General features: G+C 35.7%; 2 protein-coding genes across 3 annotated transcripts; both read left to right on the forward strand.

Moving 5' to 3' along the window:
* The first annotated feature begins 1,249 nt into the window (after window positions 1-1,249).
* Window positions 1,250-4,985, forward strand: LOC139960696 (uncharacterized). 2 transcript variants are annotated; one of them, XM_071959269.1, is made up of 5 exons: window positions 1,250-1,381; window positions 2,298-2,523; window positions 2,766-2,883; window positions 3,263-3,505; window positions 4,105-4,985. In XM_071959269.1, exons 2-5 carry the CDS (start codon window positions 2,368-2,370, stop codon window positions 4,914-4,916), a joined length of 1,329 nt encoding a protein of 442 aa, XP_071815370.1. In that variant the 5' UTR covers window positions 1,250-1,381; window positions 2,298-2,367; the 3' UTR covers window positions 4,917-4,985. The 2 variants fall into 2 exon arrangements, with proteins under 2 accessions (XP_071815370.1, XP_071815371.1); XM_071959270.1 differs by lacking the exon at window positions 2,298-2,523 and having other exon boundaries at window positions 1,266-1,381.
* Window positions 1,267-12,619, forward strand: LOC139960697 (oxidized purine nucleoside triphosphate hydrolase-like). Its single transcript, XM_071959271.1, has 4 exons — window positions 1,267-1,380; window positions 8,087-8,251; window positions 10,118-10,263; window positions 10,684-12,619. Exons 2-4 carry the CDS (start codon window positions 8,097-8,099, stop codon window positions 10,854-10,856), a joined length of 474 nt encoding a protein of 157 aa, XP_071815372.1. The 5' UTR covers window positions 1,267-1,380; window positions 8,087-8,096; the 3' UTR covers window positions 10,857-12,619.
* The last annotated feature ends 5,529 nt before the right edge of the window (window positions 12,620-18,148 follow it).

Below are 18,148 nucleotides of genomic sequence, written 5' to 3' on the forward strand. Positions count from 1 at the left end.
GCCTCCAAACTGTCTATGTTTGTAGTGTTCGGTTTTGGAAATATCTGGTATTTTTTCATTTCCTCCAACGAAGTGTTATACGGTAGCCGTTATAAGAGGTTTTAATACTTTGTACACCAATAAATTAACTGTCTGAATTTTCGAAAATTCCCTGACAAACATTCTTCATCATACGTCCCTCAACTCGTGCAATTTTGAGCGGTCTGTTAGGGGTTGAAGGAGGTTTTTCTATATTGGTTGTCCGTAGATGAAATTTTGGGCAACATTAGGCCAATGTGTATGTTTTGAAGTGAATTTAACCACGAGAAATGTGAATTTCCAAATTCTGGACAAATAATGGCTTAAAACCTTGAAAAGTGGGGCTGACGGGTATTGTGGGCTGCGACGTAGAATCACCTACAAAATCAATGATCCACAGGAGACAGTGCATGCGATGAGGTCGAGCATGACTCGTGTGACTGGTCACAATCTTCAAAAAAGTTATGGATGGGGAAAAAATATTGGGAAATACTTGGTTCTCAGGCAAAAGTGTAGATCTGGTTGGTCATTTTCAAGCCCGAGAAGTGCCATTTCCGGTGATCTGGGGGGGGGGGGGGGGTATCAAAACCAGAAATTTTCTTGTATACGCTGCGCGCCAACTGCCATGGTGGCGCTCCGCTATGGAAACGTCAAAAATGGAGGTAAACGTGTAAGAGTAAGCTGAGGCGCACGCCCTTCCGAAATCCGAAATCCGTCACTGGCTACCCTGTGTATACAATAGGGATCAGCGCTGTAATTATGAGACTGAACCTCTTTGTCTTGGCGTTTTTCTTCATCTATCCCTCGTGTCGAAGCTATGCAGTCGCCATATAGGGGAGTGTTTTTAACGTGTAGATGATGTCTCGAGGCTAGGGGTATATGCCCTCGCCTGGTCGCATTTTTGTTCCTTCAAGCCCAATCAGGCTCGAGTGAGCATTATTACGTGTAGATTGCGTCCATAAGGTACGAATTAGACGCTGATTTCGGGGATAATTTGTAAATATGTATAATGATTTGTAAATAAATACACTAGAGAAACCATTTCCACGGTCAATGAAAAGTTATTACCGATCTGCTATAGGCTATAACTTTGCTGTTATAAAATTATCCCAAGTAATTGATTGGAGCAATCCATTCTCCATTTCTAATCTTGACAGCTTGTTTCGCTGCTGATATATGTATTTCATTCATAACTTGGAATAAGTTAAGTAGGCCCCTGTTACTATGCAATAATTTTTGGATATGTCATTTCAATACATTGTATGGAGATAAATTACAAGCCAGATCAAGTATGTATTTCTTCAGTGCACCCCATGAAATTACACGAAGACGCGCGTAAGCTATTTCTGTCCTGATCAAAACGGTAAGTGTCTATATCGAAATTCCTTGCTGTTATGACTTGGTTGATGTAAAAGCACAGAAAGCACTTCTGTTCAGTCATGTCTTAACTTTCTTTTCAAAATTTGGTTTTAGGTGAAATTCAAACTCTTTGGTATAACTTCTGTTGTCGCGGAAGTAGGCTGTATGATACTCACTGCTTATACAGCCTACAGGACTCAGTACAAGTACAACTTTGCTGTATACTATTACTAGTATAGTATATAGTTTATGAAATATGACTTACAATTACAAGCTGTATGGTAGTTTATGAATACGATAATGACAGTCTAAGCCAAGACCCAACCTGTGTATTGTCACTAGTAATATGTTAAGCTATCCAAATCCTTCTTTGCCAAATTAAGCAGACACAGGAAACCGCAACAATCCAAAATTTGCCAAATGTACAACTTTCATCCATAGCTAAGAAGTAAGGTTAGTGATGTAAATGGTCCCCTCAAAAACTCTCATGATTTCTGGGGTATTGACCTAGAAAAGGGGGTAGGCTTATACTCTCATACATGTTACATGATATAGGCCTAGCTACGGCAAGGTTTTACAAGTGTTTGTGCATCAATATGAATGACTACTGTAGCTACAATAGGCCTAATGGTTATAATAATAGTTTTTGGACACATGGACATCCCAGTTAACTAGGCTTATAGACAGTACTTAGCAAGTAAATGTCAAGTTTTTTTCTGTTACTTTTAGTTGTTATTGTTGTTCAAGATCAAGGAATTGAAAATGTATTCAAATGATAAAAATGGCACATAGGCTTGCTGTGCATTTTGAAGTGACGTCACTCAAAAAATTGTTGGGAAACCGGTCTCAAATTTTAACTGGTGATAATGAGCAATCTATGACGTACCCATTCAGTGCCACATCATTTGTTATTGGTTTAGCAATTAGAGCATGCTGGTACTGAAATATATGGCCAGATGATACTTCACTACCCCTGGAGGTGAGGGCAGGATGGAAGAAGTTGATCAAGACTTTGGACTTACCTTTGAAAATTTTGTGAAGAAGTTTAAACACTGGATGAAAGAACACAGGCTTTCACAACGAATGGTAGCATCAGCTCTACACGTAAGCCAAGGTCATTTGTGTGACCTTCTGGCACAGGACAAGGTATAATTTTCTTTATCAATTCCAAGAAAGATGTGTCTTTCTTTTCATTTATTGAAATGTTCTTTTGTATGCTATGTTGTTCAGGTGGTAAAGTTTGAATTTCTTTGGCAGGAAATTAAGGATTCCCAAAAGGAATGGAAATTTTGCAGAAGAATTTGTCTTCCATAATCACTGATATACAGTAGCTTTTAGATGTTTGTATGATTTATACTCACTGTGTTTATTTTCTGCCCCATATTCAGGCAATATCATGGAAAATGATAACAAAAGAAGGAAGGAAACCATTTGTACGAATGACAATGTTAATGGAGGATGAGATCACTCTGAAAGCCATTTCTCGCAACCCAAAGCAATTTACTGGTAAGTCAATTTGGAAATAAGTCATTCAGACCTGTACTATCCATAAATGATTTAAGAATTTTGAAGAATTTTTATAGATTTCATTATTTCTTGCCTTTGCTCTTTTCCATTTGCAATTGGTTTAAAATGTAAGGAAAATGTCAGCATTGTATGATTCTTTCTGTGTAGCTTTTTGAATTTAGAACAGAATAACTATGTTAAGCTTTGGGTTGAACACTACTCAAATCACTTAACATGTATGAATCTAGTAGGGAGTGGTCTGGAAAGGGGAAAAGGCTTATTTTAAAGCAAACAGATGTTATCTTTGTAGGTCTAATAGAAATGAAATTACAAGGAAGTCACTTTGATGATAGAAGTAATTGTACCTTATTGATTCCAGGTAAACGTGAACCAAACAGATGCAGAGAAAAGAAGAAAAACACTTTGAAGAAAAGTCGTTTTACACCTTACCAGACAAAGACATTAGAAACGGCATACCAAGTCTCAAGTTATCTCACAAAGGAAGCTTACCAAGCACTTGCAGAGACAGTAGACTTGAACATTGCACAAGTTAGAACCTGGTTCAACAACAGACGAAAGTTGAGAACTCACGGAAAGCCGCGTGAAAAGACTGTTAAACCAGGTTTGTCATTGCTCTTTAATTTGTAGTTATTTAGCATTGAAAAAATGACAATATGGTCAAGAGAACTGGAACCATCTGATGTTTTTTATAATTATATTATTCTTAGACAAATTCAACTTGGTTGCTTTACATTAACCAGGTAACCGAATAAAAATTTAAAGCCAAGGAATCACAGAACTCGGCTTCCTGGTTTTTACCTTGCTCTACACATCAAATATGGACATGTTTCTTAAGATTAATAGCCAAGAGATGGGAGAAACCTTGCATTGATTTACTGTGAGGAAATTATAGCGGCCCAGGGTTCAAATCTATAGCCAATCTAACAAGGAGACAAAAGGAAGCAAAACTTGAGGATCATCTCATTATTTAGAGGTCCATTGTTTTTAGTGTTTGATGCAAAAACTTGGCTTATGCATGCGGTGGTTGTTATCTCCCTACACCTTTTTTACCTATCTCCTTCATCTTCAGAGATAGAATTCCAAGCTGATAATACCTGCAACACAATTACAGATATTTTGCAGAATTTTCAAAAAGCAGTTTTCCCTTGAAGCCATTCCTAGATATTCATTTGTTTTTTATTTTCACTCCTTTCATCTCAGGTGAAAACTTAAAGGGTTCAATTAAGGTGAGAGATGGTAAAATTTGCCCTACTTCTGGATGGTCTCCCAACCAGTTGAGTGATTCGACTACCACGCTGTGTCAAGAGACGGATGGCTCAGTCACTGCGGCAGTTAGTAGTAATGTCTTCGAATCCCAGCAGTTGGCATCTTTGCTTGAAGAATTCGATGATGCACAGGGAGAGCCTGATGCCACATGTGGTCCAGATGTTGAATCCATCCATTTGTCCGACGTTGTCGGTCAAAACTTATCGAGAGATTCTTCTTCCCTATCTGAGACAGGTTTGTCTGCTGCAGCCGAGAATGGCAAAGCTCATGAAACAGAAACAAGTCAATCAGGGATATTTGAAGGATTGGTCATTACCTCAGATCTACCTACGGGTTCAAAATGTCTTCAGAGACCGCAGTCTCTTTCTGTGCGAGAGGTGGAACAGTTGGTCAGGGCAAGCATGTCCGATAGCAGTCTTCCAGTGGTGAGCCCCTCAATGTCTGCAGACAGTGTTTCCGGTGCACCCGATTTGCCTTCCTCGGATACTTCGAAAGACAGCAGAGGAATTGTCGCGATGGAGCAAGATATCGAGTTACGATGGAGTTGTAATGTGTCCCAGAAATCTCTCGCTACCAACCAAAGTGATTATGAAGAGGCCCAGCTCAAGTTTTTGAAGCTTGCATATGAAGTTCACAGGTATCCCTCTGAGGAAGTGGTGGATGCTTTACATGTGTTAACTTTGATGGGGAAGAAAGAAATAGCAGATTGGTTTTTTGAAGAATCCCTCAGAAGAGTAGTGTGCTAATCGTTCCATCATATTATCATGTTAAGTGTTATAAAGCTTTCTTTCAAAGTGCATTCTCCCAGATTATACCCCCCAAAAAAGGAAAAAAATTAGAACAGTACTTAAATCATAACACCTTGAAGCAGAAGAAAAGACAGGGATATATTTTTATGTTAAGTTGTGAATTGAATGTGTTTATTGTACTTTTATAGAGATAAGAGAGCGGTGAGTCTGGATCCCAGCAGTATCATACTCGAATGCCGGTTGAAAATGTTTTCAAACAAATTTCTTAAACGACAGACTCCTAGATAAAGGATGTGGCAGATGAGAGAAGGGGCTAACTAAAGAAGCAACGGGAGAAAAATAGGGGCTTTGTAAAACAGGGTAAAGTACAACAAGGGGGTTTGTTAAAGAGGCTGAAGGGAAGAAGGGGTTTATAATAAAAGGCAAAATGACATATGTTCTTGAAGAGGCTGAAAGAATGGATTCACTAAAGTGACTCTGGAGGCTGAGCTGTGCAAAGGAGGCAATATTATGAATGAGAAGTCCTTGAATTATTGAAACAAATTTATCTGTACTGTCCATGTCTTTCATTATTGTAGCAATATGATTCCACTGCCTGCAGACCGTTGCTTACTCAGGTATATTTGTAAACTAATAGCAATGTGCAAAGTAAGAAGAGAAAAAAATTAATATTTTTATTGTTGTGTTGTGTTGTGAAAAATTGTATCCGAGTGAACCAAAGTTTTTGTACTGTAGGAAATGGAATGGAATTTTTGTTTCCACCCTCCATTGGTGTTGTGTAATCAATTTATTATATAGTGTGCTTTTAGATGTATTTATTTGTTTATTGTGTATTTGGGGGTTGGTGTTATTGGTGTCATTAGAAGTCAACAAGAGGTAAACATGTCAGTTAACCATAAGAGTTGGATGTTTCTGGTACTCAGCGTGTGGATGTCTAATAACAGGGAACAACAACTTTACCATTGGTGCTATGAAAGTTAAAAAGTCATGTACCAGATGCTATGCGTAGTTTACAGCTGAAACTAACATTTGTTGCGCTCATGAATGTGTTTCGTGTGTTCATCCCAGAACATCAGTACTAGGGTCTTTTCCCCACATTGATAAAGTACTTTACAATGCAAGCAAAAAAAAACCTTGTAATTAAGGAAATAAAACAAAACAAAGGATTTTAGCTCTGTCATTGTTTCTGCTACTTAATATTCAATATTTCTTGAATAGTGTTTTGATGATCTTTTTACTCAGACTTACCTTTTAGTCAGATTGTACAACTGCCGCTTACCATCAACTGTATTTCGATGAACTTTGTCTTTCATTTTGTAGCAGCAATATTAGTATAAAGAACATGGTGGCAGAGTTGAGTATTTATTTATTTTTTCATCAAAATATGACAGAAATATCATTGTGTATAGTTATAGTAATGTACATGTTTCATCAGTTGCTGCATTATTAACATAACTTACAGAAAATATGTCCCTAAGCTAAATTGCATCAAGTTTTAAGCGTGATATATTTCTCTTATAATGTATGACAGAGTGGTTTCAATAGTAAGAATAGTGTTAATTTGTATTTTTTCCAAAGTGTTTTCCTCTGTGTTTTGTTGTTGCTGCACATAACTCTGAAATCCATTTACCATTTAGTTATTTAATTTCCGGGCTATTACAGCTCATCTATGAAGTAATTTTCTAAAAAATTAAGAAGAAAAAAAACCCATCTGACTTTCCTTTGTAATTGATGAAATTCTACCATCTGAAAAAGTGTTCGCGTGATGAAAAGTTAAAACTTGAAGTTTAATCATGGAGTGCTCTTTAAATTGAAAATATCAATGGATGACAAATCAAGCAATGTGTCTATATTTGACCAGTTGCAAATTATGTTTAAATCAGTAAAAATGATGAAAATGCTTGAAATTTGAGACCGAATGTAAAAATGGTGCTTTAAGTGCCTTATATGGCTTTCTGTTTTCTTTTACTGTTTTCTTTCTTTTTATTTATTTTTGTGTTTTGAGTTTTGTTTTACCTGACAATTGTATGTTTGAATATATAAAATCACAATATTATTTTATCATAACGTCATATTTTGTGAATTTTTTTCTAAAACTGTGTGCTGTAAAGTCATCCTTCATGTGAAGGCTCTGCATTCCTAAGGGGTTGTGGAGGGTGGGGGAAGGACGGGGAAGGAAACAAATGTATATTGTTCAATTTTCATAATTATATAAACAATTTACATTAATTTTAAATCCACTTTAACATTGGCATTCCTGGTCAGAAAGATAGAAATAGTGAAATATTTATTTAGTTTTGACTCAAAATTGCAATGTAATCATGTGATATTTATTTTGTCAAACATTGAATTGTTTATTGATTGCAGTCAATTTTTGGGGTTGGTTATTCACTTAATTGAAAGTTTAATACCTTGATGTGCATGTGATTTGAAAAAGGAAGAAAAAACGAAACTGAATTCCATTGTTTTTGTTTATATTTTTTTCTGTCTTGCCTTTGAAGGAATTACAAGTTGTAAAATGGTAAATAACCAAAGCAACAGAGAATCCCTCCCCACCCACCCCCAGCCCCCCCCCCATCCCCAATATGACAGAAGTACTACAAAGAGATACACAGTACAGTAAACAATTTTGTCCGGCTGAGGTCCTACGAATATACAGAATTGTCATTTTTGAAGAAAGAGTTATTTCTAATTGTGAGACGTAGAAAGCCTCATTAGCTTTCAAAGTCTAATAATTTGTCAAATATTAAGTATGTAAGTGCCCCACCCTATGCGGCCAAACCTTATAACCTGAAATTCATGGACAGCAGCAGATTCCCTCAGCCTTCCTTTCCCTCCCTCCAAAAAATAATTATGAAGGACAACAATAAAATATGGAGTGAATCCAATCTGCTGGAAGTGTTGCAGGGAGGAGGTGGGGGGGAGGGGTTTCGAGGGTGCTTACTTTTGTGATGGTATCCAGGCTTAGCTCTGTTTATGCTAGATATCTATTTTGTGTTTTAAATGTTGGCTTGATCTTCATGGCTCTCTTGCCTTCATTCCTCTACCCCTCCTCATCAACCCTGTATCCCATCCCTTCCTCTCCCCCCACCCAATCCCCCCACACCTCGTCCTTACCCACGTTATTTTCTTGTGCTAATTATTCATTCTTTTCTTCTACACATGTGGTAGGTGAAGATGGGAATCCCCAACAAGTTACTCACGCTCGTCTTTATCCATCAAAACTCTAGGATTTTACTGGGAATGAAGAAGAGAGGGTTTGGAGTCAACAGATGGAATGGCTTTGGTGGCAAAGTCCAAGCAGGAGAGACAATAATGGAGGCTGCTAAGCGGTATTTGCAATTAAAACTTGTTTGAACATTGTGCCCATGCCAGAAAGGTGTGTGGCAGGGGAGTGGGTGGGGGAAGGGTTGGTTGTAAACATTAACCAAGTGCTTAAAGGATTGTTCAGGTGTTTGACATGTCTATTTTTATGAAAGAGCACAAAAAGAAAAAAAGAACAGTGAAGAAACTACCATGATAGCATGCTCTGTTAAGGAGATATGACACTTTGAAGATATCAAAATTTCTTTGAAAACGACTGGTGTATAAAGACTTACTGTGAGGGTGTGACGTCACATCCTCACTTCCTTTACATTTGTGAATATATATCTTTAAAAATTATTTACATTTTTTAACACATTGGAAAATAATATAATCAAAAATTCTTCAGATGTTTAATCTCAAATACTTCCTTTGACAAATATGAGATCTCCTGACATATCTTTTGGTTGACAGTCATGAAATCTCACAAAATATTTAGAGAAAAAAACAAAGACTTTTCAGGAATGTGAGGATGTGACATCACAGCTAGTCAGATTTCAGCAGTTTCTACACAATCTGATAAAACTTTACACTTGAATATCTCTTTAACCGAAAAAGATATTTGAACAGTTTTTTTCACCATTGTATTTCTTTTATTGTCCTCTTTCATATTACATAAACATGTATGACAACTGAACCAATCCTTTAAGCCGAGGCATTTGCAAACATATTCATTTTCAAGATGATCGTTGTTTTGCCCATCACCACCCTACCTGTTGTTCTCTTCACACGCCCACCCCCACCTCCACGAAATTGTATTTTGCTTACAAGCAAAATGTAAATAATATGGAAATGTGTTGGATCGTAAAATGCTAATGCAATCATGAATTATTCAATACTCTAATTAATCTTCAATTGTTGAAGAAAAAAATATATGACTGTTTGTTGAAACATTTGATCAATTTCATTCTCATTTTGAATAATACTTTTTAAAGGTTTGGTAAACTCATATACTTGCTTTAAGAAACGAATGACAGAATAGCTGTGCAATCAATACCAGGTAATGATTAATCCTTGTACTAGAATCCTTTTTTGGTAGTACTTGATTAAACAACACTAACCAATTTTCAGCATAAATGCCAAGAAACGAAAGACTGCCACCATTTATTGTCATTGCATGGTGCAAACATGATCAATTTGAAAACTTATTAAATTTGACAATTTTGGTAAACAAAGCATATTGCAATTTTTGGGGGAGGAGGGGCAGTGGGGGGGGGGGGGGTTGTGCAAAGTCTGGGTATTCCAAATGTAAGGTAAGGTGACCAGACATCCCCGATTTTCGGGGACAGTCCCCGATTACAGTGTGCTGTCCCCGATGAACAAGTGTCCCCGAAAATGTCCCCGATTCATCAAAATGTTCAGGAATTTCGAAAATATCCCACATTATTAGTAAAATAATTGTAAAAAAAAAATTTAGTCAAGTGTGCAGTCGCAGAACGGAGCTAACCAATAGTTCAGATGGGCCAGTGTAAAGTGGAATGTGCTAGATCGATCTAGCCTAGCACTCTTACGTAAAGTAATTAAAATTAATCTAAAAAAAGCTACATTTTTGAAAATAAAATTGATATAAAACTTGCTTCTAAGTATCACCATTTTACATCTAGGCACTTAGGCACTTGAAAATTTTCCAAAGGGGAGGTGGACACCCCCTCCCCTTAAACCCCTCTCCCATATCTGTCACGCAATAAATGTCCCTGAATCCAGTCAGGCAAATATGGTCACCTTAATGTAAGGGCACCATACAGGAGGTAAAATATAAAGTAACATGGGCTATCTGCTGTCCCTCCTATGATTAGAAGGTATATTAATTTCTGAAAATTGTAATTTGCCAACAGAGAGATGTTAGAGGAGTCTTGTCTAACAGTGAACAACCTGACAGAAGTCGGCAGGCTTGATTTTGAATTTGTCGGCGAGGAGCAGATCTTTGAAGTTCATGTCTTTAAAGGAGACCAGTATGAAGGAGAGCCTACAGAAACAGAAGGTATCGGCAGGGGTACTGATAGGGGCTCATGGTATTGTTAGGGGTAGGGCGTAGGGGTATCGATAGCCAGCTCATGCCCAATGACAATTATGCCTCTAGGTCTCCTGTTTGAAGCCTTTGTTTAAGTACAATGTGAGAACTGCCCAAAATTGTTGCCAGGTGCAAACATATATTTCTGCCACAAGCACAAATTTGATAGCTGAGAATAATGCAGAAAAGGTGTTTTATCATTGTCATTTTTATTAGTGAATTATTACCCCACTAGTTAGTCTAATCACAACAGAACACTGTAATGCATAAAACGATACCATATATTTAGTTTAGACCTATGACACATTCATAGAAGATCCAACTCTTTCAAAGATTCCTTGAATATTTTTATTTTCCGTATTATAATTATAATTTCCTTCACTTTTGCAGAAATGAGACCCAAATGGTTTTCTGTAGACGACATACCTTTCAAAGAAATGTGGCCAGATGACATTTTATGGTTTCCCATGCTCCTCAAGGATGCAAAGTTCAAAGGTTATTTCAAGTTCAAAGGTCACAACGATATCCTTGATTACACTCTCACTGAAATATCAGATAGCTGACTGACGTCTCTTAAATGAAAAAATTCTGATGTTTTTTTTTGCCTGTCCTTTTTTCTTTTCTTTTTTAATTATTTTTACATGTGAAAATATTAGTCTTCTCTTATGATGGATGACTAATGTAAAAACTATTTAATACCTCCTCAATTTTATCAAAAGGGACCAATGTTACAGGAACATACAATTAAGGTAGTTCTCTGCTGTATCTCCGAAAAGGATTTCATAAAAGTTGACATTCCAACTTCTTTGAGTAAGTAGCTTTATAACATCTAAAACTGTTTTGAAAATGTGCATTCCCATATCCATTGAAGGCAGCTTGTAGAGCAGTAAGCTTCTCATGTTTTGTTCACACCAAAGTTACTCTGAGAGTTCCAGTCTTTGAATTGGTACTTGCCTTAATGTAATATTTAAGAGATTCAATTCTATAAAAACATAAATATCAACAGTACTTTCTCCAGTGTTTCTTATCCTAATCATTTGTAAACCGAATAGTGTGGAATCTATGCAATTGAATGCATTAATCGTACAGTGTTTACTGGTACAGTAATGGATCAAAATCAAATAGTGTTGAATCCATGCAATTGAATGCATTAAACGTACAGTGTTTACTGTTACAGTAATGGATCGAAACCGAATAGTGTTGAATCCATGCAATTGAATGCATTAATCGTACAGTGTTTACTGGTACAGTAATGGATCAAGATGGAATAGTGTGGAATCCATGCAATTGAATGCATTAATCGGACAGTGTTTACTGGTACAGTAATGGATCAAAATCAAATAGTGTTGAATCCATGCAATTGAATGCATTAAACGTACAGTGTTTACTGTTACAGTAATGGATCGAAACCGAATAGTGTGGAATCCATGCAATTGAATGCATTAATCGTACAGTGTTTACTGGTACAGTAATGGATCAAAATCAAATAGTGTTGAATCCATGCAATTGAATGCATTAAACGTACAGTGTTTACTGTTACAGTAATGGATCGAAACCGAATAGTGTTGAATCCATGCAATTGAATGCATTAATCGTACAGTGTTTACTGGTACAGTAATGGATCAAAATCAAATAGTGTTGAATCCATGCAATTGAATGCATTAAACGTACAGTGTTTACTGTTACAGTAATGGATCGAAACCGAATAGTGTTGAATCCATGCAATTGAATGCATTAAACGTACAGTGTTTACTGTTACAGTAATGGATCGAAACCGAATAGTGTGGAATCCATGCAATTGAATGCATTAATCGTACAGTGTTTACTGGTACAGTAATGGATCAAAATCAAATAGTGTTGAATCCATGCAATTGAATGCATTAAACGTACAGTGTTTACTGTTACAGTAATGGATCGAAACCGAATAGTGTTGAATCCATGCAATTGAATGCATTAATCGTACAGTGTTTACTGGTACAGTAATGGATCAAGATGGAATAGTGTTGAATCCATGCAATTGAATGCATTAAACGTACAGTGTTTACTGTTACAGTAATGGATCGAAACCGAATAGTGTTGAATCCATGTGATCAAATATACCTATCATATTTAAAACATATACATGCAGTACTACTTTACTCCTTGTAAAAACTAATGGATATATTTGTCAATTAACATGCGATATTTCTAAATGTATGATATTCTTTGGAATGGCAGAGTGTAACTTAAAACTGAGAATGTGAATTCACCTATGCATGTACATATTTTGGCTTTGAAGCAGTTGTTGTATCAGAAATAAATATTCCATACACAAGAAACTTTGAAAGTGTGTGTCTGGTATATCTATTGTCTGAAAAGAAAATAGTAGGAATTGACTATTAGAATTCTTTTTCTGATTTCTGCAGTTATCATTACAAATAAATCAAAGGTCTTGTTTGTGTGAAAATTGGGAACAAACGAATACAAATTTATATTATATCTAATTGTCATAGAGTATGTGAAAGTGAAAGTTATATTTCATCAGCCAATGAGAATCTGAAATGTCATAAAGAAGGTTTAGTGAATTATGCAAGCTTGGAGATTATCTGCGTAAACCTGGTAACCAACTAACTATATGGGACATTTAATTATTTGAGGTCAAGTATTTTGTTTTTGATTAATTGCTGGCTTTGCGAATATACAGGGGCCCAAGCTATATGCACTGTATATGTGTGTGTTTTGTTGGGGTGAGGGAGGTGTTCTTCTGGTTGGTACATTCAAGGAAGGAATTCTTTACTTTTTTATGTTACGTCATATCCGGTTAGGATGATCAAAGGTCATAGGTTAATCAGAGTTCTTTGTCAACTTTGTTATTGGATTCATTCCAAATTGTTGTGAGGGGATACTGTAAGAAAAGATATTGAGACTTTTTCCATGTTGCTATACTATTCATTTTATTACAAACAGAAAATCTTTTGGCACAAATTTGAAGGCTGTTGTCCCCTCCCCCCCCCCCCCGGCCCTTGCGCAATTATGCCAGACATTTCAATAATTGATTTGGTCTTTCATGCCATTTTTCGTTCAATTTTCCATAACGTTAAATTTTAAGCTAGAATGGTGTTTTCCCAAAATTTCGTTTCCTCTCGTCACATAATCTTCCCATTTCACCAGCGAGATCTTAACTTCTAGTCTTTCATATAGCCTACTCCATAACAGCCAAGCATAACAAGCGGTGATGATAACCAGAAGCATGTAGTATAAAGTAACGTTGTAGTAGAGACATTCCCCCACAATCGTTAACCTAATTGGAGAGGAGTTTAATTACTCTAATTGTGATGTGATATCTTATGTAATAATATATCTGAATATATGCACCTACATGACCAGCAATCATACCCCCCCCCCCCCCCTCTCTCCCCAATATTCAGGTCGTTCCATGTTGACATATATGTGATGAGTTCATTCTTGGGGTGTAACTTAATGAATATAACAATTTTCGCTGAAATCATCTCCTCTATTTATAACTGTACAAATCTATATTGCAATAAAAACGATATATAATAATAATAATCATAACAAACATTTTATATCCCACCTAACTTAAATCGTGTTCGTTCATATTCATCTTGTTACCGACCCTGGCGTAAATGTTCCCAAGTACTGGTCAGAAGTTAGCGTGCTACAGTAAACACAGCTCTAGAGACTAATCTTGACCAATTAACTAGGTACTTTTGGAATGGAAATCCTCGTAAGACAGAAGAGGTTTCACTGAATGTGACATTGTGTGTTCCTATTTTGATACTGCAAATGGTTTAGGAATGTGTATCACCGATAAATGAATGCCATCGACTCCAAGGTATTCCTTTGGCTTTTAGACTTATCATTGTATCTAACGCAGTACTCGTCACAGATTGGCTACATAAAGCCTCGTACAGTCTCGGAAACAGCCGTTTAATCTGTCAACTCTGGTTTATGGTAACCGATGACACAACCGATCTTGAAGGAAAGTCGTCCACACATAGTACATGTAGGCTACAGAAAAGGAAATACAAAACTATCATTTTATTCCGTAAATATTGAGGTGTGGAGGGGAGGGGGTGAGAGGGATGAGTATGAAATAATAAGCTCTGAAGTTAATAAACACTGTCTTTTAAATATTGTTTTGTCGGTATTTATCTCCGTTCCGGCATTATGCAGATATAATTTCTTTATGTAAAAATTATTTAAACATTAAATATAGTAAAAAAAACCTGTTCAGCACAATTTCCAAGATGGCAACATTTGCTTGTTGACACATGCACTCACGAAATTTCACTATATTTAAAAAAAATATATGTCTTTGTTATGTTTTGATCTAAAAAAAAACCAGAAAATGTCCAATAATATTGTTCATCAATCATCTTCAGTCACCTGACATTTCTCACGAAAATCATATTGCAAACCAAGGAATAGAAGCAAAGTCAATCTTCAAACGAATTAAGAAGAAAAGAAGAGATATACAATGGAATAATACTTACACCCTGCAATATGCAGATGACACAATGGAATTGAATATGCAAAGGAAGAAACCGTATTGAAATTAAAATTAAAGGATCGAAGTGTTAAAGCAGCATTTTGCGTTGGGTCGCTTTTTTCCACCTTTTTAACATGTGCATCGATTTTTTTAGATGTATCAATCATAAAACAGCAAACTAAGATACCATCCAAGTTTCACCCTGCCAAGAGCGTTAATTAGCGAGTAATTAACGATTTATGTCGATAACGAGTAAAAGTGTCCTCGACAAAGTTTTCATATCTCCAAATCCACTAGTTTGAATTCCACCAATCAGTGAAAAGTATGTTTATTCATGAGCATTTTGCGTTTGGTCGCCGTTTTCTACTTTTTTGACATGTCCATCGAGTTTTTTTACATACATCAAATCACAAAACAGCAAATTAAGATATAAGCCAAGTTTTTCCCTGCCAAAAACGTTAATTGGCGAGTATTCTACATACAAAATTAATCGCATTCAGTTCCCAAACCCACTAGTTTGAATTCAACCAATCAGAGATGCAGGTTTCGTTATGAGCCGTTGCTAAAAATAGATTCAAGACTTTGCGTTGGTACAACCAGGGAGTTGTTATGCAACTGCCTGGTGCAACTGCCATATAGACTGTACACAAATCAAGCGTGGTGTTATATTATGTATCTGTCAATGACGTTCGTAGTGTTTAAATATTCATATTATGGGCGAGGTTTATTGGGTTCCCAACGGAAAATATCTTGGAGAACAACAAAGTTGAAAGTTGCAATTTTTTCGACTTTTATGCCACCATTTGAAGTAAAATATAAATAGATAAGCTAGTTATGTATGTCGTAATGGCATAGTGGAGTCAGTGAGGTTGAGAAAAATCATAGAAAAGGACGCAAAATGCTGCTTTAACATTATATTAGGAGCATTGATTATTATAATTGAATTACAATCTTGGAACATGAAGGAAATATTGAAAGTTGAATTTTTAACGAATATGATCGGTTAAAAATTATGCACTCAAAATTTCAGAAAATATTGACAACAACAAAATCTCACTGTTTTTAATTATTATTGTTAATTGGGTATTGTTATGGTTTAAGCGATTTACTCAATAAAATCCATTTCCAATGGCGGATCGAGTATTTTATAAATGGTGCATTACGGTAGTAAAGACTTAAAGGAGACCTATTATTAGATCTAAATACATGGCTGTGATAATAACTTCTTTTATGTGAGGTTGAAAAGTAGAAGTATACACCCCCCCCCCCCAACTCACACACACACCATTGGATCCGCGCCTGATTTCTAATATTATAACGATATTCAAGAAATTTGTCTTGACTGACCCACTTCCGATTCATCGCCCATTTATCTCTACTATAAACTCGTTCTTTCGAATCTACCAAAAACGTTAACGTTTAAGGTTTCGCTATTTAAATCATTGAATCAACAACTAATTAACCCAATACCTAACTGCTATTCTCTTACAAGAGGACTTGATATTTGGTTAAATATATGGTTAAATAATAAAGAAATAGGTAGAAAAACAGAAATATTTTACCTACCCCCTAAATAGATTGCAAGATCACGTGAAAACATGTCCATCAGATTATAAGGAGAGAAAAGACAAAAATCAAATATGATATGATATGACAATAAACACATAAACTTTCTCAGTTCATTGAAGAAAAAGTTGTAATATTTAATTCAGAATCATAGAATATACAACAGGATAGTGATTGGTTTGTTAGTTTGGAGAGTGTTCAGGATTCTTTAATAATAATAAAATACATTTTATTGCTGACATCTAAAACAAACATTCTTTTCATTCCTTGCTTAATGACTTGTATATCGGTAGTACATTATAGCATGGAAAAATGGAAAATGCAAAGTAATATTGTTATGAGTACGTGAATACAAGGCTCTCTCGCCACATACACACAACTTCACATACATACATATACACACCCATACATACCTCAACACAAACTGTCTGCCTATATTACTTAAACATACACAAACTTGCATTTGTTTTAATTCAAAAGAAAGGCCCCTTGTCATTTTTAACACAAAACATATTTGATAAATAACATACAATTGAAAATATAGTATTATTAATATCCATGATTAATTAATCAAGTTAACTGGGTTATACTTACATACTGCTTCACCTGTTAAGTAATTAGACAATAGAAACAGAAAAAAAGACGAGTAATTTGGCGAGAGCTTTAGCATTACTGTCAAAGAAAATCAATTTTTCATTGTGCATAGGAAAGAAATGTTAACACATATATTATATAATGGTGTAATGTGGAAATATTGGGACAGGGTATAGATACGGAAAACGAGCAATTTTTCTTCTACTTTTTGTAATATCTACAGACTTTTGATTGATTGCTATATAGATATATATGTATATAGTTATATATATATATATAGTTATATAGTTATATAGTTATATATAAATATGTAAATATATATATATATATAAATATATATATATATATATATATATATATACGGTCCAATATTGGAGGGCTACTACGTCACATTTTTTAAAGAAATATATTAGAAACTTATGAAAATTGACCGGATAAAGCTGACGCAACTCACCAACTATTTCGTCATCGTTTTGAAATCACATGGAAGAAAAAAGGGGAAATTGAAGGTTATTTTACTAATACGAATATATTGCAATGGCAGGAAGAAAACAAGATGAAACATATTTTTTTAAATTTTACTTTAAGAAGGATGAGAAGGAGAAGGACCTTTCGTGACCTTGGGAGACTCCAGTTAGTTCAGAATGCTGCAGCGAGACTTGTCACTAAGATAAAGCGCTATGACCATCAGCACATTACACCAGTTCTCCGAGATTTACATTGGCTACCGATTAGAGACAGGGTCGTTTTCAAAGTCTCGCTTCTTACATACAAAGCCCTTAACAATCAGGGACCTACTTACATCTCTGAACTTTTATTGCCTTACACACCACCCCGGTTACTTCGTTCTGCATCTCTTGCCCTACTGGAGCCCCCCAAGAACACCAACACGTCGTTCTACGGTCACCGAGCCTTTGCAGCAGCAGCCCCAGACATTTGGAACAAGCTCCCGGTTGACATCAGAACCGCTCCATCTGTGACTGTTTTTAAGAGCCGTTTAAAAACATATCTTTTTAACAATGACATTTCATAACTTTTTCCATACTTTAACTTTCTTATACCTTTATCCGCCTTTTTACCATGTTTATTTGTATCTCCTGATCTTTTAGGTGTTTTTTAGTGTTTTTATTCGTTGTTTGATATTTTGCAGTTTTGTAGTTTTGCATTTTTCTGTTTCACCTTTTATTGTAAAGCGCTTAGTGG

Source organism: Apostichopus japonicus, chromosome 19 (genome assembly GCF_037975245.1).
Source record: "Apostichopus japonicus isolate 1M-3 chromosome 19, ASM3797524v1, whole genome shotgun sequence".
NCBI lineage: Eukaryota > Metazoa > Echinodermata > Holothuroidea > Aspidochirotida > Stichopodidae > Apostichopus > Apostichopus japonicus.